This window comes from Oncorhynchus mykiss, chromosome 13, assembly GCF_057628025.1.
Source record: "Oncorhynchus mykiss isolate SJ-2025 chromosome 13, ASM5762802v1, whole genome shotgun sequence".
Lineage (NCBI taxonomy): Eukaryota > Metazoa > Chordata > Actinopteri > Salmoniformes > Salmonidae > Oncorhynchus > Oncorhynchus mykiss.
In genome coordinates this window covers 24,295,991-24,320,412 of record NC_143034.1, presented here as the reverse complement: position 1 = coordinate 24,320,412, position 24,422 = coordinate 24,295,991, and the positions used below count along the sequence as shown (strand labels likewise).

Genomic DNA, 24,422 nt, shown 5'->3' with positions numbered 1-24,422 from the left:
TACTCGAGTTATAAATTGACTGCTGTGAATCAAGTACTGATGTATCAAGATGTTTTCTGTTCTTCGGTTTAGAACAAAGTGCTACAGTGAATAACGAATGTCTGTATATTTTGTTGATTTTTCCTTTTATTAAGAACAAATCTGGCATACATTGATACATGGAAACATATACATAATAACAATGTAAGATTTCACCAAAGTATTCAAATTGTGTTCCAGTAGCCAGAGAGAGCAACATAAATATCTATGTAACATATTTTTAAAAAACATTCAAAAAGGTTAACCTATTGTGAAACATACTGGAAATAACACTATAAACCAGTGACCCATCAAGCCACCATCGCAATACATACTCATGATATTACCATCCACCTAGCCTGGTGCCAGACCTGTTTGTACTGTATAACCAACGCTTATGATCGATGGCATGACAATGAGACGGCAAGACAGCACAAACATCTGGGACTAGGCTGCTACACACGCTGACAAAACTAGAACCAAGATGTCTGACCAGTTACTGTTAATAAAAGGTTTCCAGACGGATCTTGAAACAGTCCTCTGGGTGTCTCTGTGCAATGCCGTGGCGCAGCAGCATCTCTGTGTACGGGGGCCAGAACGTCTCGTCTATCGATATGTAGGGATCGTGAGGCGTCTCCAGAGTCGTGTTCATCAGCAGCTGCCAATTTTAACAATGGAAGATAAGGTTTAAGGTAAGGGTTTAAGGTTATTACTTATGTTGTTGTTCAATTGGGGCAAGAGGTGAGTAGGGATGTTATGTCATTTGTTGTTCTGTGATCAAGTTGATCTACATTACAAAGATGTGAGGGTAATGTAAGTGTAAAATATAGTCATAGGGTCATAAAAAACTAGACTATAAAGCTGCTACTGGTTCAAGCATGTAGTAATAAAGTAATACAAAATTGAACCAGAGCACCGGGTTGAATAAGAAAACAAACAATGCATGCGAACAGATACTTACCTCCAGGACTTCATTGAGTGAAATTAGATTCTCGTTCAGCTCTTGAGGAATGTTCTGAAAACGGAAACAAAAACGATACCATCTACGCTGGTCCCAGATCTGTTTGTGCTCTCTTGCCCAACAAAACATAAAAAGTTAGCTACACAGCACAAACAGATCTGAGACCAAGCTAGATGCAACCGTAAAAAAAAACAATGTGTGACCATTGAGGAACCCCTCCATCAGAGCCACATAATACATCACTAAGACTGCCACCTTTTTCTTCTTGTCAGCGTTGGTCTCCTGTGTAGGAAGTGGGAAGTGTTCCGCCAGTACGTCTGCCAGGGTCTCCATCAGTCTGTTCTGGTAATCCTTCATCTTCTGGATCTTCTTCTTGGTGTCCTGCAACACACTGAACAGCAGCAGCAATACTTCCATATTAAACTCAGGGTAGTTGTCAATGTGTTGGTGTGTGTGTGTCATTTTCTATCATTCATATTCATAGGCAGGAAACCAAAGAAAACGCTCCAAAACGGGGAGGTAAAATCTGTTCAATAAAAAAAAAACTTTTTGTTTAGCCTTGTAAAAATTTAATTTACAGTGTGCCCGAACAAACGTGACCCAGTTGTTGTACCTTACCTGTGTTCAGATAACCTTTCATTTTCCAGTCGCTGTTTGACCACATGTTCAGTGCCTGCCCTCAACACTTCCTTCTTTTCCTCCAACCACTTCTGTTCACTGAAACAGGAACACAGATGTATACTGTCAAATCTACTGTCTCCATGTCAACATTCAAAGGGTTGGAGATTTAGAATAACAATCACATTCAAAGAAAACCTTTTTAAAGTCTCTCTCAGTGTGTCTCTCTTGGCTTGTGAGCAAGAGAGGACCAACTCCAGTTGTGAATTCAGCTTCTGTAACTGTGGAAGTAGGAAAGAAAAGTAAAAAAAAAAAAAAAAAAGTTTAACATGAATATGTTTACTTTTCATAAGCATAAGGCTCTGTATAACTATAAAATAGCTGATATCTGAAATGTGTACAGAACCAGTCAAAAGTTGACACCGACTGATTCAAGGGTTCTTCTTTATTTTACTATTTTCTACATTGCATCAGAACTATGAAATAGCACATGTGGAATCATGTGGTAACCAAAAAAGGAATCATGCAGTAACCAAAAAAAAAAAGTGTTAAACAAATCAAAATATATTTTAATATTTGAGATTCTTCAAAGTAGCCACCCTTTGTCTTAATGACAGCTTTGCACACTTTTGGCACTCTCTCAAAAAGCTTCATGAGGTAGTCACCTAGAATGCATTTCAATTAACAGGTGTGGCTTGTTAAAAAGTTATTTTTTTCATAATGCATTTGAAGAACATGGCTGAGGTTTTACATTATCCCAATCAATTGTGCTATTTTGTTAGTTTTTTTGCATTTTGTGTAAATTATTTTGTACATAATGTTGCTGCTACCATCTCTTATGACCAAAAATAACTTCTGGACATCAGAACAGCAATTACTCACCGCGGACTGAAAGAAACGTTTTCCTTTAACGAGTCCGACGAGAAGCATATACTGCTTCACTGGAACAGGCCCAGATGCCTGTAATTTGCTTGAAGAAAAGAAGCAGGAAAAGGGGCCACAGATCGGGCAGCCTTCTGAGAATCCGTAGGTGAGCGAGTAAACTTCCACTGCCATCCGTTCTTTTTGCTAAAGTGCAATCATTGGAAAAATAAAATTGATGACCTAGGATTAAGATTATCCTACCAACGGGACATTAACTTTAATATCTTATGCTTCACCGAGATGTGGCTGAACGATGATACAGATAATATAGAGCTGGCGAGATTTTCCATGCACCAGCAGAACAGAGAAGCTACGTCTGGTAAGACGAAGGGTGGGGGCGTGTCTATTTATCAAGAACAGCTGGTGTGCGAAGTCTAATATTAAAGAAGTCTTGAGGTATTGCTCGCCTGAGGTAGAGTACCTTATGATAAGCTGTAGACCACACTATCTACCAAGAGAGTGCTCATCTATATTATTCGTACACGTCTATTTACCACCACATAACGAAGATGGCATTAAGACCGCTCTCAACCAACTCTATGGCCATAAGTGAAGAAAATCCTCATCCAGAAGCGGCGCTCCTAGTGGCCGGGGACATTAATGCAGGCAAACTTAAATCAGTTTCACCAAATTTTTACCAGCATGTCACACATGTGCAACTAGAGAAAAAAATTCCTAGATCACCTTTACTCCACACATGCAGAGATGCATACAAAGCTCTCCCCCACCCTCCATTTGGCAAATCTGACCATAATTATATCCTCCTGATTCCTGCTTACAAGCAAAAACTAAAGCAGGAAGTACAGTGACTCGCTCAATAGGGAAGTGGTCAGATGACGCAGATGCAACACTAGAGGACTGTTTTGCTAGCACAGACTGGAATATGTTCCGTGATTCATCAAATGGCATTGAGGAGTACACCACCTCAGTCACTGGCTTCATCAATAAGTGCATTGACGACATCGTCCCCACAGTGACGGTACGCACATATCCCAACCAGAAGCCATGGATTACAGGCAAAATCCGTATCGAGCTAAAGGCTAGAGCTGCCGCTTTCAAGGAGCAGGAGACTATCCGGACGCTTATAAGAAATCCCGCTATGCCCTCCGACGAACCATCAAACAAGCAAAGCGTGAATACAGGAGTAAGATTAAAAACTACTACACCAGATCTGACGCCCGTCAGATGTGGCAGGGATTGAAAACTATTACGGACTACAAAGGGAAACCCAGACGCGAGCTGCCCAGCGACGCGAGCCTACCAGACGAGCTAAATGCCTTTATGCTCGCTTTGAGGCAAGCAACACTGAACCATGCACGAGAGCACCAGCTGGTCTGGATCTTGGTAGCCGATGTGAACAAGATTCACAAAGCCGCTGGGCCAGACGGATTACCAGGACGTGAGTGCTACGGGTCGGAAGTCATTTAGGCAGGTTACCTTAGTGTCCTTGGGCACAGGCACTATGGTGGTCTACTTAAAACATGTTGGTATTACAGACTCGGACAAGGAGAGGTTGAAAATGTCAGTGAAGACACTTGCCAGTTGGTCAGCGCATGCTTGGACTACACATCCTGGTAATCCGCCTTGAGATCACTCTCCGCACATCGGCTGCGGAGAGTGATCACACAGTCGTCCGGAACAGCTGATGCCCTCATGCATGTTCCAGTGTTACTTGCCTCTAAGCAAGCATAGAAGTTATTTAGCTCGTCTGGTAGGCTCGTGTCACTGGGCAGCTCTCGGCGGTGCTTCCCTTTTGTAGTCTAATAGTTTGCAAGCCCTGCCACATCCGACAGGCGTCAGAGCCGGTGTAGTACGATTCGATCTAAGTCCTGTATTGATGCTTTGCCTGTTTGATGGTTTGTCGGTGGGCATAGAAGGATTTCTTATAAGCTTCCAGGTTAGAGTCCCACTTCTTGAAAGTGGCAGCTCTACCCTTTAGCTCAGTGCGAATGTTGCCTTCTGGTTGGGGTATGTACGTACAGTCACTGTGGGGACGACGTCCTCGATGCACTTATTGATAAAGCCAGTGACTGATGTGGTGTACTCCTCAATACCATCGAAAGAATCCCGGAACATATTCCAGTCTGTGCTAGCAAAACAGAAGACCTGGCCTCCACAATCACCCGACCTCAATCCAATTGAGATGGTTTGGGATGAGTTGGACAGCAGCGTGAAGGAAAAGCAGCCAACAAGTGCTCAGCATATTTGGGAACTCATTCAAGACTGTCGGAAAAGCATTCCAGGTGACTACCTCATGAAGCTTGTTGAGAAAATGGCAAGTGTGCAATGCTGTCATCAAGGCAAAGGGTGGCTACTTTGAAGAATCTCAAATATAACATTTTTGACTGGTTTAACACTTTTTCATAGTTTTGATTTATTCACATTCTACAATGTAGAAAATATTAAAAATAAAGAAAAACACTTGAATGAATAGGTGACCAAATTTGATTGGTACTGTATATTAAAAGGTAACTGCATAGAAATATTTTTCTGTGTGAATTTACCTCCTCTGCTCCAACGACGAGTAACACCTCAGGATTTGTGGACAACACTACGGATAGAAAGTAAACCACATTCTGATGGTACATATCATGCTTATGTCTCAGTCATACAGTACAAGTACAATCAATTAGTTATAAAGGAATGATGTTCAGAGTAGAAACCAGACACTCACGTTCTGGCCGTCTTGTCTGCCACTGCTTCAGCTCAGCTGCTACAGCTGTCAATCTATTCACAGACTGTTGGACATAACAGATATGCAGCAGATAAGGCAAGATCATGCAAAAAGTTAATGCATCACACATACTAATGGTTTCATTCAGCTATAGGGAAATAGGGCCATCTCTGACCTGTTCTTGAGGGTTTTCATCGGAGTCAGGCTCTGCGAGAATGATCTCATTCTGAAGCTGAAAAACAAGCAGAATATTACATTTTAACATTAACACAATAACATCACATCATCCAAAGTTGTCTGTGCAGGACCGAGCTGTCATCGTAAACAGATCAGTACCATCTCTAGCTGGGCAAACTGCTCTTCACACTCGTTAAACAGTTGTGCCTGTGCAGCTTCCGAGCACTCTGTGTAGAAAGGAATGGCAGGTGGTGCTGGAGTATCCTGGACCTCTGACTCTGTGTCCAGTGGCTGTCCCTGTGATAAAAATGTCAGAATTATTAAGACATGCATGTTGAATGGATAGCTTATTGTAATTTCAGTAAAGCTTAAAGGCTCATATTTGGCTACCTTACTTACATTCTCCTGTTGCAACGTTACCTCGTTCGAACTCTGAAAACAAGGAATTCACAATATTGTTATCAACAAGTGGGTAACTACCGAGCTCTGGTCCACACATTGCGTTGCATTGGATCTGCAGTCTATAGCGTGGACCAGTGAGTATGGCGGAACATTTTCAAAAGTCGTTTGAGTCATGTTTTGGGGGGGGGAAATACACCAGGCGCATACAAAGAAATGTTCGTCAGCACTCTACCAACATCTTTACTTTGGTGAGTTACGAAATTACCTTGAAGTCAGATTAAGTTATCTAGATTTGTAAATTAGCCAGCTTCCTCATCAATTCTAGTTAAAATGTCAGACAAAGTAAAAAAAATGTTTGTTTTTTTACATAAAAGCAGGAAGTAACGTTACTCTTGGAAGAAACATTACAGCTCATAGCTAGCTACCAAAACCTCAAAAACAAGCAAACGAACGTCAGCTAGCTAGCAAACGTTAGCAGTGAAAAAGACTAGCATATCCGACTAAAAACAAGTTAACGTTATATCATTAACGTCACAAATGGGAGAACATTCATCAATTGGAAACCGACTATTTTTCACCTTGTCAAACAACGTGTCCACCTACCATATTTGAAATAGTTAGCTGGCTTATTTTCTTAAAACGTATAATATTTTACTATATCATACAGTCACAGATAGATGAGATACAGCTGTCAACTTCACGGCTAGTTCCTTTTCAAAATACCGCCAGTATTGATGACGTACGTATGGGCGGAAGTACTTCGTTTGAGAGCGTTAGGTCTGCGTACTGATACGCATATCACTGAGAACGGCGCAATCGTGTGCGACTGCAGCTCGCATTTGAGCCCCCATTAGTTATTATTTTTTAAATATTATTTAGTTATTAGTTATTGCATGAACGCAGTTGCACCCTTCTCAAATTAGGGCTCGTGGGTAATTTAAATGTTGAGCGATGCATGTCAGCTAGCACTGTTTTACAGACTGCCTGCCGCCCCCAAGACCAGAGGAAATCGCAGCAGGGCTGCTTTGCAAGCTAGTCTTGGCCTCCACTACTACATCTACACCACCCGGTGTCAAGGGAGGCCAAGAAGATCTTTAGGGGCCTCAGCCACCCGAGACTCGGCATGTTCACTCATGTCCCCATAAAAATAAATGTTGGAAGACTGGACGATGTGACTGGCTTCAACCCCTGCAGTAGTTCTACGGCATGTAGAGATTCCTGTAAAAAAAAGTGAGCGTATTCAGCAGCTCTGAAACTGGTAAACAATACACTATCAAATAGTTCCTCACATGCAGCTAATCTAATGTCTTAAACCTTATCTCTTGTCCGTGTAATATGTGGGCAAAACCAGTAGACTGATAAGAACGTTTATTATAGTACTCAAGAGTGCTGTAAGGAGAAATTACCCCAAATCCCCTATTGCAAATCATTTTAATGAGGCCGGAGTTGTGCCGAAAATCTCCCCACTGCCAGACACCCCCCCCCCCCCCCCATTTTTTAAAATTCCCTTAATTTTGTGGCTAGAGTCAAATACTTTCTGTGACACACATCAGAGTCAAATACTTTCTTGAACAAACTCCACGTCCGGATAGGCAACCGAAATGAATAATTAATGTATGTGTGCTTTATTAAACAGAGGAGGAAGTAAAATGTGTGCAAGCAATAAACATTTCAGAACAATTATGGCTGAATAATTATCCTTACACTTTCAAAAATACGAGTCGAATAAGACATGGGAGAGATGAAGAATTTTGTCAAAGAGATTTATTTATAGACATACAAAATCAGTAGCGTATTTCGGTACGGGCGGCATCTTGCCGGGGCGCTCGCCCAGGGCGCCATACAAGCTAGAACCGCCACAAACACTTGAAACACATAGCCAAACCGAAAACTGCAGACAAAAATGCTTTCTGTTACTAAGATTTTCGGCACAACCCCTGTCACCCGGTCTCTTCCATGTCCTTCTGTGCTACACAGCACATAAAACGTTCACGTAGGGGTGGTAATCTGGAACGTAGTCTTCTCCAGACAGAATGCAGGTGGATAGTGTATTTAAAAACTCTACACCCATCAGGCATGAATTAAAAATTGTTATTGAAGTGTTTTCTGTAAATGGTAAATTGCCTGTTTTGGTGTTCTGTTCTCTTGTCTAGTGGTGTTTCTAGCTCCCTACTCTTACAATCCTGTGCTATTTGTTCTGAGGAAATGTTCACATGATATGCAATAATTTATGAATCCTAGAGGAAGACCTGGTTCAGTCTACTTTCCAACAGACACTGGGAGACAAATTCTCCTTTCAGCAGGACACTAACCTAAAACACAAGGCCAAGTATACACTGGAGTTGCTAACCAAGATGACATTGAATGTTCATGAGTGGCCTAGTTACAGTTTGACTTTAAATCGTCTTGAAAATCTATGGCAAGGCTTGAAAATGTCTGTCTAGCAATAATCAACAACCAACTTGACAGAGCTTGATACATTTATCAAAGCTCGTAGAGTTAGCCAGAAAGACTTATCACTGGCAATGGTGATTCTTACATGTTTTGACTCGGGTTTGAATACTTATCTAATCAAGATATATTAGTGTTTTATTTCCATTAATAAAAAATATTTTAAAAAGTCTTCTACATTATTTTGTGTAGATTGTTGACAAAAATGGACAATTACAACCATTTTTTTTATTTAACTAGGCAAGTCAGTTAGGAACAAATTCTTATTTTCAATGACTGAAGATAAGTGAGGTATTTATATTTCATTTTAAATTTGCAAACATTTCTAAAAATGTGTTTTCACTTTGTTATTATGGGGTATTGTGTGTAGATTGATCAGGGGAAAAATGAATCCATTTTAGAATAAGGCTGTAACGTGGAAAAAGGGAGGGGGTCTGAATACTTTTGGAATGGACTGTTTGTGCACATTGCCCAGGTGAGGAATAGCACGGGGCACGCATCTAGGTGCCACTTTTATGCATGGTTGCAGTAATGCATAAACATTAAATACTGGATAATCAATTTTAAAATGAATCAATGATGAGGTCTTCTTTGCATATTGTTTATGGCCAGAGTGTGTGGTAAACAGAATCTAATTTACATTCCGATTCCAAACACTGCATAATGCCATTCTGTGTAAAGAATACCATCTCAGTGCGACCGAGATTGTCACAATGCTGACGCATCACATGGAACTCCAGAACCCAAGAGATAAGTTCAGAAATGTCAAGAATTCAACAGTTCTTGATTGACAAACAATGAGAGAGACAGCATTATTATGGCAAGCTTTTCATTCATCCTCCCTGAAGACAGACGTTGTTCCATTAAGGACAACGAAGTCAATTCAGGTATGAACAATAACATTAATTTACATCTTGAAACTTCAATATTAATTGAAGGTTGAATTATTAGTTGAAAGGAAATATAAAACAAAATGTAAGTTAAGATGACTTGGGGCATTTGTTAGTTATCAAGCAATGTAACTATGCAAAATGAAGTTATAAACTTATGCTATGTCCAATTACCTCTCCTTTGTACCAAAGTGTGCATTTGTTCACTTCACTGATTTCAAAGGAAATTACTGGTATAATAAATATAGTTAGACTCCCACTAGCCCATGACTCCACTAATCCAATGTTTTAGATTTGTGGGAAGTAGTGAACAAGTACACACTTCAGGAGAAATTAGATATTATTGGGACACACTTGTACTTTACCTTTAGTGAAAATGAGAATATTCCTTGTTTATAATACAACAAATCTGTTATGTTTACTCTGTGTTACCATATTGTTTCTTTCAGGGTGGATCTCAATGGTGACCCAACTCAACGCCCTTGACGGTCCAGAGTCAGAGAGTCAGAACGTCCATCAGAGCTTTCCAGAGTTACTTGGAGACAAGTACCACTACGAGAATGCCATCGACAGCTCTCTGCTCTGGACTGTTGGGTACAACCCTACATTCCCCCAGCTCTGAAAGGAAGAAGCTTCCCCTCTGTCAAGAGCTTCTTCCTGGATGAGTGGGAGCCACTGACACTCCTGCAGACTCCTCAGGTTCTGTCCACCAGTGTTTCCATCAAGGAAGACAACCTGATCCAGTCTGCTGCAGGCCTTGTGTCTCAGGTTCTGTCCACCAGTGTTGTCATCGTGGAGAATGACCTGATCCAGTCTGCTGCAGGCCTAGTGTCTCAGGTTCTGTCCACCAGTGTTTCCATCGTGGAGAATGACCTGATACAGTCTGCTGTAGGCCTAGTGTCTCAGGTTCTGTCCACCAGTGTTTCCATCGAGGAAGACAACCTGATCCAGTCTGCTGCAGGCCTAGTGTCTCAGGTTCTGTCCACCAGTGTTTCCATCGTGGAGAATGACCAGATCCAGTCTGCTGCAGACCTAGTGTCTCAGGTTCTGTCTACCAGTGTTTCCATCGTGGAGAATGACCTGATCCAGTCTGCTGCAGACCTAGTGTCTCAGGTTCTGTCTACCAGTGTTTCCATCGTGGAGAATGACCTGATCCAGTCTGCTGCAGGCCTAGTGTCTCAGGTTATGTCCACCAGTGTTTCCATCGTGGAGAATGACCTGATCCAGTCTGCTGTAGGCCTAGTGTCTCAGGTTCTGTCCACCAGTGTTTCCATCGAGGAAGACAACCTGATCCAGTCTGCTGCAGGCCTTGTGTCTCAGGTTCTGTCCACCAGTGTTTCCATCGTGGAGAATGACCTGATCCAGTCTGCTGCAGTCCTAGTGTCTCAGGTTCTGTCCACCAGTGTTTCCATCGTGGAGAATGACCTGATCCAGTCTGCTGCAGTCCTAGTGTCTCAGGTTCTGTCCACCAGTGTTTCCATCGTGGAGAATGACCTGATCCAGTCTGCTGCAGTCCTAGTGTCTCAGGTTCTGTCCACCAGTGTTTCCATCGAGGAAGACAACCTGATCCAGTCTGCTGCAGGCCTAGTGTCTCAGGTTCTGTCCACCAGTGTTTCCATCGAGGAGAATGACCTGATCCAGTCTGCTGCAGTCCTAGTGTCTCAGGTTCTGTCCACCAGTGTTTCCATCGTGGAGAATGACCTGATCCAGTCTGCTGCAGGCCTAGTGTCTCAGGTTCTGTCCACCAGTGTTTCCATCGTGGAGAATGACCAGATCCAGTCTGCTGCAGGCCTAGTGTCTCAGGTTCTGTCCACCAGTGTTTCCATCATGGAGAATGACCTGATCCAGTCTGCTGCAGTCCTAGTGTCTCAGGTTCTGTCCACCAGTGTTTCCATCGAGGAGAATGACCTGATCCAGTCTGCTGCAGGCCTAGTGTCTCAGCTTCTGTCTACCAGTGTTACCATCGTGGAGAATGACCTGATCCAGTCTGCTGCAGGCCTAGTGTCTCAGGTTCTGTCCACCAGTGTTTCCATCGTGGAGAATGACCTGATCCAGTCTGCTGCAGGCCTAGTGTCTCAGGTTCTGTCTACCAGTGTTTCCATCGAGGAAGACAACCTGATCCAGTCTGCTGCAGGCCTAGTGTCTCAGGTTCTGTCCACCAGTGTTTCCATCGAGGAAGACAACCTGATCCAGTCTGCTGCAGGCCTAGTGTCTCAGGTTCTGTCCACCAGTGTTTCCATCGAGGAGAATGACCTGATCCAGTCTGCTGCAGGCCTAGTGTCTCAGGTTCTGTCCACCAGTGTTTCCATCGAGGAAGACAACCTGATCCAGTCTGCTGCAGGCCTAGTGTCTCAGGTTCTGTCCACCAGTGTTTCCATCGAGGAGAATGACCTGATCCAGTCTGCTGCAGGCCTAGTGTCTCAGGTTCTGTCCACCAGTGTTTCCATCGTGGAGAATGACCTGATCCAGTCTGCTGCAGGCCTAGTATCTCAGGTTCTGTCTACCAGTGTTACCATTGTGGAAAACGACCTGATCCAGTCTGCTACAAACCCAATGTCTCAGGATAATGACTCCACACTGAGAGACTCCAACCAACCTGTGATCCACGTGGATGATGTCTCAACCAAGAGAAGTAGACTTACCATCACTATTTCTATGGTTTCAACCAAGAGTGGCCTTGTTGCTTTACATGAAGTTGATGCTAGTGCTACAAGCCTGGAGCAATCTGCTGAGAAAATGTCTACCTCTACTAATGATGTCAACGACATCTCAACTGCGGCTGCCAAGAAGAAGAGGTGTAGATTATTCTCATTTGTCTGGAGAGCTCTCTGGGGGAAGAACAAGAAGCCTGGAAGAAATAACTAATACGGTTATACTCTGTTGTACTCTCTAACCCTTACTTATTAACTTATCAACTGTTTTGGTATTGATATCCAGTGTTAATGCATTTTTATTTATTTTGTCTCTATTTTCCATCTTTCCTTTCTTTAGGCTAAAGTGGCTTCCAAGAAGTAGGACATCTAGGTGAGGACACTCACTGCTGAAGGCACCCACAATGATGCTTCTGTTTCTCCTCATCCCCCCCCCCCCCACCACCACCACCACGCCGCCAAGCTATACATTTTTATAGTCAGTAAACATTTTTGTGTTGCATTTGAATGTGTTTGGAATCTTAATTGAAACCAAAAAACACATCTAATGAGAGTCATTTTCATAGTCATGTTACACATATGGATTTATCATCAAATGTCATAGAATACAACCACAAATGCAGGGGTTTAGCAGTTCAACATCAGTACTTGTCAATTAATCACTGATTCTTTCAACTCAGAATTGAGAAAACTGGGGCAAAGATGGAAGAAAACTGTGTCTTTTAGAAGCATGTAAGTCGCTCTGGCTAAAAGTGTCTGCTAAATCACTAAAATGTAAATGTGACAATGTGGAAAGATTGAAAACAACCATTTACATTCTGTTACAATATAACTACCATCACTTGTCAGCACCATTTTTTTTATTTATTATTACATGCAGTCTTGCTCGTAACCTCTAGATGGAGTAGCAAGCAAAGTTGTGATGATTCACCCTCCTAATTATGCTTTTATTAGCGGTTGGATGTGAGGGCATGCTCATGTTAGGAATTCCTGTTGGAGTTCCTACCCTAATCCATGAATAAGCATGATATTTTTATATTTCATGAGTTGTCTACGGCAGGGGGTCTCAAAGTGGGGTCTGCAGGGGGTCCATGGTCAGGCCAAATATAAATAATAATTCATTTTTTAAGTAAATATTAGCAACATAGCTAAACAGATTCAACTAATTTTGGCCAAGGGATCTGTGAAATTAGTTTAGAGGGTGTAATCCAATACAATGCAATATTATTCATCCACAAATTACATTATTAACCCTGGGCAACATGGGCCTGGGAGGCTCAGAGGGACATTGGTATCCACAGTACACCAGCATTATATATTTTTCAACTAAATACTTATTGTATATGTATATATATATATATATATATATATATATATATATATATATATTTATTATTATTATTTTATTTTTTACATAAAAGCACTGTAATGTAAACTTTAAAAGTGCATAATTTTCTCTCTGATAACAAGAGGGCCTGAAGTGCTTGAGACTTAGTTCATCCGGCCATGCCTTGCCAAAGTCATTGTAAAACTCCTTGTATGCTTTTTTAAAAGTTGTGTTCTGATTACAAGGGGATCCCTGATGAATTTGCTATCAGAAAAGGGGTCCCCAGTCCCATAAAGTTTGAGAACTCTTGGTCTACGGCCCTGAGAGTCTCCAACCAACCAGGGTGATGCTTCAACCAAGAGAAAGAGAATTACCATTACTATTGATGCTACCAGTCTGGATCAGTCTGCAGAGATGTCTACCTCTAACACTGATGACAACATAATGTCTTCACCTGACACCAAGCAGAAGAAATATAGAACCGGATTCTTCACAGCTCTCCAGAGAGTTTTTAGAAGGAAGAACAAGAAGCCTGTCAGTAATACTCGTACTATCATACTCTGTAATATTGTTAATCATTAAACTAGGTTGATACTAATATCCCGTGCTAATAGGTGTTTTCAGAGCTTTTTCTCTATTTTCTATCTTTCATTTTTACAGCCTAAAGTGGCTTCCATGACAGTGGGAAACATCCAGAAGGATGAGAACACCACCTCCTCCCCACCTGTTTTATCTTCAGTAAATGTCTTGTTTTGCTATTTCACTTTGAATGTGTTTTATTTATCATTGAGACCACAATCAATTTCGAACGAGTGTCATACTGCGACTCTCTTAATTGAGGAATCTCTAAATCTAGAACTTTTTAGTCATAGACCTACGTTGATATCACAGTTACATTCTAGCCTACAGTGATAACAATATTGTCAAGGGGAAAGTGAACAGTATAGACATACAGGTAACTGTCAAAATAAGGGAAAAAAGTGTCTTAATAGGCCGTTGGGGCACCACGAGCCATAACAGCTTCAATGCACCTTGGCATAAATTCTACAAGTGTCTGGAACTCTACTGGCGGGACACAACACCATTTTTCCACGAGAAATTCCATCATTTGATGTTTTGCTGATTTCAGGCGCAGCTCCAGAATCTCCCATAAGTGTTCAATTGGGTTGAGATCTGACGGATTTACGTTTACTATGTTAGGTCTAGTCTATGAGACCAGGCTGGATCTGGTGACAGACGGCCATGGCATATGGTTTACATCGTTTTCATGCTCATCAAATCATTCAGTGACCACTGTCATCCTATGGGGGGCATAGCCATGGTAGGTCGTTCAAGGTTAACGTTGAAAATTAGACGTCTATCCATGTCCTGAGGACGGGAAATGCCTTCATATTGGGCTACTAGGGGCAATAGTGAGTGCTATTACCATCAAATAGGTGGTGGATCCCATGACTTAGGATCAGAAGGTTGTCTGTTTGATCACACTCGTGGAAACTGTTATTTTTATAACCCAAACCTTAACCATTTGTAAAGAGTGCCTGAACTTTACTTAACCCCTAACTTCCACATTTGAGCAACTTCAAAATTGTAAGTTTGGAGAACTAATTCTGCAGAGAGCTCTTTGTTTTACACATGCACATTACACATTAATTAACATGCACATACACATTAATTAACTCAGGAACCACACCTGTGAGGAAGCACCTGCTTTCAATATACTTTGTATCCTTCATTTACTCAAGTATTACCATTATTTTGGCAGTTACCTGTACATATTGAATTGTATGGCTACCAAATATGTACAGTGGCTCGCGAAAATATTCACCCCCTTGGCATTTTTTTCTATTTTGTTGCCTTACAACCTGGAATTACATTTATTTGGGGGGGTTGTATCATTTGATTTACACAACAACAACTTGTAAAACAAACAAGAAATATGACATGCATAACTAACTATTCACCCCCACAAAGTAAATACTTTGTAGAGCCAACTTTTGCATCAATTACAGCTGCAAGTCTCTTGGGGTATGTCTCTATAAGCTTGGCACATCTAGCCACTGGGATGTTTGCCCATTCTTCAAGGCAAAACTGCTCCAGCTCCTTCAACTTGGATGGGTTCCGCTGGTGTACAGCAATCTTTAAGTCATACCACAGATTATCAATTGGATTGAGGTCTGAGCTTTGACTAGGCCATTCCAATACATTTAAATGTTTCCCCTTAAACCACTCGAGTGTTGCTTTAGCAGTATGCTTAGGGTCATCCTCCTGCTGGAAAGTGAACCTCCGTCCCAGTCTCAAATCTCTGGAAGACTGAAACAGGTTTCCTTCAAGATTTTCCCTGTATTTTGTGCCATCCATCATTCCTTCAATTCTGACCAGTTTCCCAGTCCCTGCTCATGAAAAATATCCCCACAGCATGATGCTGCCACCACCATGCTTCACTGTGAGGCTGGTGTTCTCGGAGTGATGAGAGGTGTTGGGTTTGCACCAGACAGCGTTTTTATTGATGGCCAAAAAGCTCAATTTTAGTTTCATCTGACCAAAGTACCTTCTTCCATATGTTTGGGGAGTCTCCCACATGCCTTTTGGCAAACACCAAACGTGTTTGCTTATTTTTTCCTTTAAGCAATGGCTTTTTACTGGCCACTCTTCCTTAAAGCCCAGCTAGGTGGAGTGTGTTGCTTAAAGTGGTCCTATGGACAGATACTCCGATCTCTGCTGTGGAGCTTTGCAGCTCCTTCAGGGTTATCTTTGGTCTTTTTGTTGCCTCTGATTAATGCCCTCCTTGCCTGGTCTGTGAGTTTTGGTGGGCGGCCCTCTCTTGGCAGGTTTGTTGAAGTGCCATATACTTTCAATTTTTTTATAATGGATTTAATGGTGCTCTGTGGAATGTTCAAAGTTTCAGATATTTTTCTATAACCCAACCTTGATCTGTACTTCTCTACAACTTTGACCCTGAGCTGTTTGGAGAGGTCTTCATGGTGCTGTTTGCTTGGTGGTGCTGTTTGCTTGGTGGTGCTGTTTGCTTGGTGGTGCCCCTTGCTTAGTGGTGTTGGAGACTCTGGGGACTTTTAGAACACGTATATATATACTGAGATCATGTGACAGATCATGTGACACTTAGATTGAACACAGGTGGAATTGATTTACCTAATTATGTGACTTCTGAAGGTAATTGGTTGCACCAGATCTTATTTAGGGGTTTCATGGAAAAGTCGGTGAATACATATACACGCACCACTTTTCCTTTTTTGAATTTTTTGAAACAAGTTATTTTTTTCATTTCACTTCACCAATTTAGACTATTTTGTTTATGTCCATTACATGAATCCAAATAAAAATCAATTTAAATTACAGGTTGCAATGCAACAAAATAGGAAAAACGCCAAGGGGATGAATACTTTTGCAAGGCACTGTAAGACCACTCTGAGATGCTTGATAGAATCCGACCACTAGGTGGCAGTGGCACCATACTTACAGGAGTAGAGAAACTTCCAAGTTAAATAGGAGAGCTTTTGGGCGAGCGAGTGAGTGTATTTAACCAGAAGATGGCAGCCTTTGAAAATGTGTATCTTTTTTACTAATCTAATTCAACCCATCAGACGTCATACATTACATTTTAACATGAAACCTCTCAGAACGAGGAACAGCCTCAAGACACGCGCGCGCACACACACACACACACACACACATACACACACACACATAGAGAATATAGGCCTACTGTATTTGAAATGTCTTTATTATTTTGGAACTTTTGTGAGTCTAATGAATACTGTATACTGTTTATTATCTATTTCACTTGCTTTGGCAATGTAAACACATGTTTACCATGCCAATAAAGCCCCTTCAATTGAAATTGAAATTGAATTGAGAGAGAGGGAGAGAACGAGAGAGCAAGAGAGCAAGAGATAGGGAAATTAGGTTTTGTGTAGTGGTAAACCTCCCGGTTTAAATCGGTGACATTTTGACTTCATCATTAAGTTCTGTCTGCTCAGCGGTGTGCCGTCAGAAAACTGGACGGGCAATTTCTGTTTGCTGGAAATAGCTAAGCTAACTCGTTCTGCGTCTTTGGTTTTAATGCAGTGCAGGCAACTCAGCGGCAGCAGAGGAGAGAAAATATTTCCAAGGTTTGGGTATATATTTTTTACCAAGCCTATATGCTCCCTTCCTAAATCACATGCCTCGTGCGAATGATCAACTACAATTTGATTAATATGCAAATGTGAAGCAAACAGTTCCATTTGAGCCTTCAGCGCGGGCTAATTAATCAACAGTTAAAGGAAATTAATACATACATCAATTCTGTCAGGAACATGCTTAGTTCAATCGCCCGTAAAATTGAAGTTTGAAGTATTAACTGGTTCTCAAGGAACGGTATGATTAAAACTTTGGTATTCATCCCTGTTTAGAGACTTTCACTGACAACTCCATACCTGAGTATTTTATCCGATATTGACTTTTGGTGCAGCTAACAATTTATGTAGGTTATTCTCATGATTTATGTAGGATATTCATAGAATAGACACGTAAAACATGTGTAGATAATGTGCATTATATCTTCAGATAAAATATAAAAGGCTAAAAAGATTGCTTGTACCTGTGGCTATGACAATTTGCTAGTTTGATATAAATTGGCCTATAAAACATTAGGACATTGGGTTGATTTAAGTTTAGATTGAAAACTTTGCTAACATATTTGTATCCTTATTAGGCTACAGTTATCATGAGCTTCAGAGATAAGTTATTCCTGCTTTTCTTGTAATAAATGTTTGCACAATGAGGAAAAAAAGAAATAGACAGATAAATGAAGGGACCACAGACAGGAGGAAAAATAGATGAAAAGAGAGAGAGTTTGGTGGCCAGCCCCATTGTTTCAGCAGGGACTCATGCATCAAACTTCAATTTTCCGGACGATTGAATTAGTGATTTTTTTTCCATCTTGAACTGAAATACACTTAAGACCAACGGATTAATTACCAAGAACTGGTCCCACTGACTGTCGTATTAGTTATCGCCTTGACAACCGCTCATAAAATAAGCAAGTGAAATCCATAAACTTAGCCTGCCTTAACACTCTCCTCTCTCCCCGACCATAAATATGCTTTATTCAGAATAGGCGTGAGTGATATAAGGAGTTGGGGAGAATTCGAGCACGTTTTTTTTCTTCTTCATCAAAACCGCAGGCGGTTTATTTGGCGACCACGCGCGCAGTCAAGTCAAGTAGCCCATCAATGCTCTCGCCGTTGTTTGTGTGGGTAGCCTTAGCCTATGTGTGTGTTCGTGTGGTCATATAGCCTACCCATATCCAAATATTATTGGAGAATCCTACAGTATCCTAACATTGTCATCGGAATTCAATTGTATGTGGTCGTTCAGCTAATTAATTAAGGCTTTGAGAAATAGTCTGCTGTGTATTATTCAATTCTTGTCAAACCGTCAGTGTAAGCTCAAAGAATCGGCCCTCATCCAAATAAATTCAACCATTTTGTTGGTTTGTGTTGATAGTTTCTCCCACATTATTTCAGTCAATAATTTACTTTATATAAGTAGCTTACGTGTTCCCATTGTAATAACAATGTTAATGAATATTTGTATTTAAACATTTTTTAGGGAAGCTTAATTTGAAATCCAGATCAAAGTCCAGACACCGGATAGATGTTCAATGTTAATAGGGCTAATATAATTTTAAAAGGCTAATTGAAAAATAACAAATATAGAAAACATTATTATTATTAGCATTAGCCTTTTATGCCTACTACCCATTTATTTTAGTAAAGATGAGAAACTATAGGCCTACAAATTGTATATATCACACGTTATAGGCTATAATAGAGTTGGATGATAAAACTCATGCGAACAGCTTCCAAAAAGTATTGAAAAGAAAAGCCCTCTTTAGCAGCGTCAATCCCCTCCTTAAAAGGACGGAGGGTTAAACAAGGCTCGTCTAGATCAAAAAGAAAGCTTTTCTTTATGACTTTTTCTCACATCACCATGTTTTCAGCTTCATTAAACTCCGCAAAGACAAAGGAAATAAAGAGAGAAGAAGAACAAGACATGAGAAGAAAAGCAACGAAAGACTCCTTTTAACTAGGCTTTGGCATAACTGTCACACTCTAAACTCTTTATGACTCGGGCTACTTAACATGAAAAACACTCTCACACAAAATGTGCCGCATTTTGTTGTTTAGAAAAACGTTCCTGGACAAAAGTCAAACATATTATTTCAAGGCCTAAAAAGGGAAGAAAGACAAGTGGCTGGACAAAAAAAAAGAGCCATTTTCATTGTAATTCATTGACTTGTTCCAAATGCCAGGCTAAAAAGGCAAAGAAAAGAGGCTAGACATTAATGGTCGCAGATGCCCTCGTGAAGAGAAGGGCCTGTGTATGCATTACGGCCTTTGTTCGCGGGGAGTTAAACAGTTTAAAAGGAGGGTTAAGTCAATCCATCAAATTGTCTGAAATTGTGAGGAAAATTCAAAAACCATATGGCCTCCAAACGTTTGAGTCCTTTTTGTGCGGTGGGACACACTTGTCTCAGCATTGCTGCCTGCGGGAGACCGGGCGGGCTCCATTGTGACTTGTCACATCGGGGAAGGCATCTCATTTGTCCCCAGTTTTCATGCTTTACGCTCAAAATTATGGCCTCGTCCCGCAGCCCCGCAGAACAAAAAAACACCCATAAAGGCTCAGGAAAACTGGCCCAAAACTTTGTGTTTTTGTGGCATCCCAGCCCCTCTTTTCTCCCCCAGCACCAGATTTGCGATTCTCACATAAATTTCGTCCCGAATGGGGAAACACGTTGCCGGGTCAAGAAGCCAAGACACGCATTTAGCAGTTTGAAAGAGAGTGAGATGGCTGAGCCACAAAATGTTTCGAGTATCCTCACAAATGGGACACAATGGAACAAAAAATATTGAAGCATTAAAAGGGATCATGGTTGCTAAATAGGCTACTCTAAACGTCCATAATATAGGCCTGCATTGAATTCGCTTCATAAAGGATTTCAGTCCCCCACTTGATTCTACATATAGTCACCATTTTTACTAGGACTAAAAATCGAAATTATAATCTATCAGTATAATAATGACACAAACAGCGCGTTGAGAAAAGCCATTTTATTTCCATAGTATATACATTACAGAATGTGCATTGGTTTTCAAATACTGTCCTGATTTTAGAAAGGCACTTACAGGTGTACAAAACAAAACAAATCTATTCAACCATAGAGCACTCTATTGTATCCAAACAAATGAATATATTCATACGGTCCAGTAACTGTAGCTCCATGTCGAAATATCACCGCAGTATTTTGTATTTTTATAACCTTTGTTTGACCATTTCTCTATAAAACGCATAACTTGGTTTCTGATCCTTTGAATTTGCCTTTCGTATCATGCAATGCAGCATAAGGATTATGGTGGGTGTAAATATGACTAGCTAATTATGTAAACGCTGTGTACAAACGGTCTGAACTCGAGTAGACCTACGTGTATGATAAGGTATGTCTCAAAAAATAAACAAGCGATATAATTTAAAAGGAACAATAAATAGATATGATCAACAAAACAAAACATGCATTTCAACATGCAAAACCTATCGAAAATATTTCATAAAACTGACATACTTTAAGATATGACACGGTGTTACATAAATATGAACAAGGATCAGTGTGTGAGTGTGTGAAAGAGAGAAATAACTAAAATAGGTGTGTGTGTGTGTGTGTGTTTGTGTGTGTGTGAAAGAAAGAGATAACTAAAATAGGTGTGTGTGTGTGTGTGTGTGTGTATGTGTGTGTGTGTGTGTGTGTGTGTGTGAGAGAGAGAGAGAGAGAGAGATAAATAACTCAATTAAATGTTTCAAAATAATAGCATTATCTTTAGTTCTGATTATGAAACCTATATTGCTTTCATTGACATTTGAAGACAAGAGGAAAATGTCCGACTGCTGATGAATACAAATGGATATAGCACTGCATATGCTATTTGTTGTACTGTTCATGCTTACTGTGAATATCTGTGTGCCGATACAAAAGTCACAACAGACTAGTAAATGTTCTGAGATGATGTACGAATATCAGCAGGGAAAAGTTGTAATCGTAGTAAGGATTGTTACTGCTTGTTGTCGTCATTTTTGTATTTCATTATCCCACTGCGCAATCAGTCATCCACATCAATTTCTAGGTCTTCGTCGTCCTCTGAGCATTCTTTACTTGTTGTGTGGTCTGAAAACGGCGACAGGGGGGACATCCGCAGCTTGCGAGCGAGCTCGTACTCTCGTCCGCCGCTCTGCGCGGGAGAATCGGCTCGCGGGTGATGTCCGAGTGTTCCGTTGGCGCATTTCTCGAGGTCAGCGAGCTTGGCGAGTTTCTCCAGAGGTACAATACCGTCACCTATAGTTTTGGCCGACTCCACGTCGGCCTTCATCTCTTCCAGATCTCGCTTTAGTTTGGCTCTCCTGTTCTGGAACCACGTGATGACTTGGGCGTTCGTTAGACCCAATTGTTGGGCGATTTGGTCTCGGTCAGCGGGTGACAAATATTTCTGATACAGGAATCTTTTCTCTAATTCGTAGATTTGGTGGTTGGTGAAGGCAGTCCTGGACTTCCTTCGCTTCTTCGGGGTGTTTCTTTGCCCAAAGAGTGTCATTCCGTCTCTCCCTGCACAAACAAAGATAAAATGTTAAGTCGTATGTTGGTGTTATTCTCATGCTGCTATGGCATTGGCTCTGCAGGGCGTTGAACTCTGCATTTAAACAATTTAAACATATTTTGAGACATTTGACCCCAAATCAATTATATATTTTTATTAAGTTATTTTAGCCTATATACCAAATATAAACGTAGACGTAATGTTATGCATTCATCATAAAGAGAACAATTGCACAATTCCAGCTGGTAAATTCACGAATAGCCTCTTTTTCACCTTTCCAAATTACGCACAGAAGATATACAATGTAACATTTTCTGGCAAACAATCTTGTTTAAAGCCAAGATACAATATTACTTCATTATATTTTCACAGATCAAATGAAAAACAATCAATTCCCTTTAAATTGTGCATTGCACTGTTATGAAAGTAATGTCGATATAATGATTAGAAGGCCATAAATACCATCATATTTACCTTCAGCTGCTTGTAGCACGCTAACTTCGAGCCCCTTGAAGGTTTTGCTGGCTAGTTCTTCCAGGGCGCAGAGTGGTGAGGTTTGTGTGAGCAGTGCCCGGTTGGCCAGAGCAGAGATGCTGGACGAACGGTGCTTCTCAGCCGACGAAATCAGGTGTGCTGTCCCACAAATGGTGTAACTTCGTTTCACAGATGGTTTGTTGAGAATGTCTTGGATACTGAACGGTGTCAGTGGCTTATTCGAGTTTGCAGGCGGAGGAAGATGGTCCAACGGACTTCGCCTCCTATTCTCGACCGCGTCACATTCGGCGACTTCTTTGGATGTCATTATCAGTGCGTTAGTCGTTACGCAAGCTAACTTTAAAATGTTTTTGAATTGCTAACGAAAACAACAAACACAGATATCAAATTATATCGAACCCTATCGAAGAAACATTCACATTACAGTCACAAAATGCACGCCATGGCTGCAAACCTTCTTGCAAAAAGAAACATTAAAAAAAGCCCTCCTAATTCCAAACCGGGATATCTTCTTGAAAGTATTATTCCACAAAAATACGTACAGACAATCCGAAGGAGAACTGTGCCTCCCTGAAAATGGCGAGGTCCAAAGAAGTTGCAGCAACAACTGACTAACAAGTTAATATTGATTAGGACGTAATCAATTATGTCCCCACTGGCACTTTCGCCCTCTCCCTTTCACTCTCTGACTATGTTGCAGTCCAGTGCAGGGCTTTTGCGAGTGGGATGCTCCCAATAATTACAAGACATGGTTTGAAGGAGGAGGAGCCGGTTGGAATTATAACGGGTTGCGCTCTTATCATCTTTGGGTCTAAATTAGTCGTGGGGTGAGTTACCAGAATAGGCCTTACGGTAAATGAGCAAGAGAGAGTGTGCCGTCAATGGGGGATTAAATCGCATTGCGTATTTAAGTATAGTATTGCAGTAATAAAGTATGTGTGATTTTTTTAGAAGATAGATACTTTGAACGTTTCCAATGTGAATATTGGAAATGATTCCAATGATTCTGAAATTGGTAAAATTATGCTATGCAGTGGATTAAGAAGTAATTACTAGTTAGTACAGAAAGTGCATTTTCCTCCACCAAAAGCGATGGTTTTGGATGAGCCTTTATTTTCTGAAGGCAATATGGATCTAGGCAATATATCAGGACTGATGATATGCTCCTTCAGGGCGGGGGAGTGAGGTGAGGAGAAGAGGAGAGGGGGAGAGGAGGAGAGGGGAGGAGAGGGGGAGAGAAGAGCAGCATGCATCCCTCTCAGCCTAGCCAAATCCGGGTCATAACTCACGCGAAAGGGACCTTTTACATCATCAGCTAGATATTTCATCTCGAATCAAATCTCTCTCCCGGTCCTCCCGGTCCTCGAGCTAGCGGTGCCATGATGCTTTATTTTGCTTCCGTTCTGAAAGACAGCCGACGGGTCCATCTGCATACAGGAATGAATGATACATAATATATTTCGGTGACGTAGCCTACTTCTGCATTTCAATTTTTTTATTATCAACTCTTAGTTTATTTTTCAGTCTGAATATCAAACTATTTCCGTATATTATGTGGGACGTTGTGGAATAATATGATAACTCAACATAAATGCAATAAATGAGATTAAAATAAATTTAAATTATTATTAATATTATTGTAAGTGTTAGTATTAGTATTCGTATTATAAGTCATATTATTTAAGGCCTATTATAATAGTTATGCATAATATTACAACGTTACATATACATTATAATAAAGTCCACATAGTTCTTCAATATTTCAATCCTGACAGACTGTGGTCTGCAATGTTCCAGATATAAGGGAAACATATTGTTGTGTTTCTGAAGACTGATACATCACAAAGAGGAGGCGTCACTAAACACTTTGATGGCTCATTCTGCACGCTCTGATGTAACGCCATGGGAAATAAAATATCAACATAATGATAATATGTCAGAGAGAGAGAGAGAGAGGGAGAGGGAGAGAGAGAGAGGGAGAGAGGGAGAGAGGGAGAGAGGGAGAGAGAGAGAGAGAGAGAGAGAGAGAGAGAGAGAGAGAGAGAGAGTTTTGATTCTGGTGCATAAGGGACGTCTCCCACTCCATCAACAACCATAGTGTATTATTATGTCAAAGACCCAGAGCAAAAACAGACTGGTGATAAATATTGTTGTTTTGAAAAACGTCGGGTTGAAGTCTATTT

At 40.9% G+C, this 24,422-nt stretch overlaps 3 protein-coding genes across 6 annotated transcripts; 1 reads left to right on the top strand and 2 right to left on the bottom strand.

The window, feature by feature from the left end:
* Nucleotides 1-108: 108 nt before the first annotated feature.
* LOC110485766 (centromere protein K) lies at nucleotides 109-6,578 on the bottom strand. 4 transcript variants are annotated; one of them, XM_021556925.3, is made up of 11 exons: nucleotides 6,378-6,578; nucleotides 5,772-5,804; nucleotides 5,532-5,669; nucleotides 5,371-5,427; nucleotides 5,196-5,259; nucleotides 5,026-5,072; nucleotides 1,796-1,878; nucleotides 1,598-1,696; nucleotides 1,235-1,370; nucleotides 980-1,033; nucleotides 109-676 (listed from the first exon to the last, which is right to left on the bottom strand). In XM_021556925.3, the coding sequence occupies exons 1-11, from the start codon at nucleotides 6,378-6,380 to the stop codon at nucleotides 521-523; spliced, it is 870 nt and encodes a 289-aa protein (XP_021412600.2). In that variant the 5' UTR covers nucleotides 6,381-6,578; the 3' UTR covers nucleotides 109-520. The 4 variants fall into 4 exon arrangements, with proteins under 4 accessions (XP_021412600.2, XP_090051940.1, XP_090051942.1 ...); XM_090195814.1 differs by having other exon boundaries at nucleotides 5,763-5,804; nucleotides 6,378-6,521; XM_090195816.1 differs by lacking the exons at nucleotides 109-676; nucleotides 980-1,033; nucleotides 1,235-1,370; nucleotides 1,598-1,696; nucleotides 1,796-1,878 and adding an exon at nucleotides 2,330-2,665 and having other exon boundaries at nucleotides 6,378-6,577.
* A 2,988-nt stretch (nucleotides 6,579-9,566) lies between these two features.
* LOC118938538 (uncharacterized) lies at nucleotides 9,567-12,266 on the top strand. The gene has a single exon (XM_090195813.1). It carries the CDS (start codon nucleotides 10,301-10,303, stop codon nucleotides 11,978-11,980), a length of 1,680 nt encoding a protein of 559 aa, XP_090051939.1. The 5' UTR covers nucleotides 9,567-10,300; the 3' UTR covers nucleotides 11,981-12,266.
* A 7,930-nt stretch (nucleotides 12,267-20,196) lies between these two features.
* LOC110485765 (transcription factor LBX1-like) lies at nucleotides 20,197-22,962 on the bottom strand. The gene is made up of 2 exons (XM_021556923.3): nucleotides 22,219-22,962; nucleotides 20,197-21,752 (listed from the first exon to the last, which is right to left on the bottom strand). The coding sequence occupies exons 1-2, from the start codon at nucleotides 22,544-22,546 to the stop codon at nucleotides 21,253-21,255; spliced, it is 828 nt and encodes a 275-aa protein (XP_021412598.1). The 5' UTR covers nucleotides 22,547-22,962; the 3' UTR covers nucleotides 20,197-21,252.
* Nucleotides 22,963-24,422: the final 1,460 nt, after the last annotated feature.

Excerpts from the sequence above, each read along its gene's own strand:
- LOC110485766 (XM_090195814.1), bottom strand. Across the intron at positions 5,670-5,762 it reads AACAGGAGAATGTAAGTAAG|GGACAGCCACTGGACACAGA; the intron begins GTAGCCAAATAT and ends TTTTTATCACAG. Across the intron at positions 1,697-1,795 it reads CTGAGAGAGACTTTAAAAAG|TGAACAGAAGTGGTTGGAGG; the intron begins GTTTTCTTTGAA and ends TTCCTGTTTCAG.
- LOC118938538 (XM_090195813.1), top strand. The coding sequence starts at position 10,301 with ATGTCCACCAGTGTTTCCATCGTGGAGAATGACCTGATCCAGTCTGCT.
- LOC110485765 (XM_021556923.3), bottom strand. The coding sequence starts at position 22,546 with ATGACATCCAAAGAAGTCGCCGAATGTGACGCGGTCGAGAATAGGAGG. Across the intron at positions 21,753-22,218 it reads CGTGCTACAAGCAGCTGAAG|GGAGAGACGGAATGACACTC; the intron begins GTAAATATGATG and ends TTGTTTGTGCAG.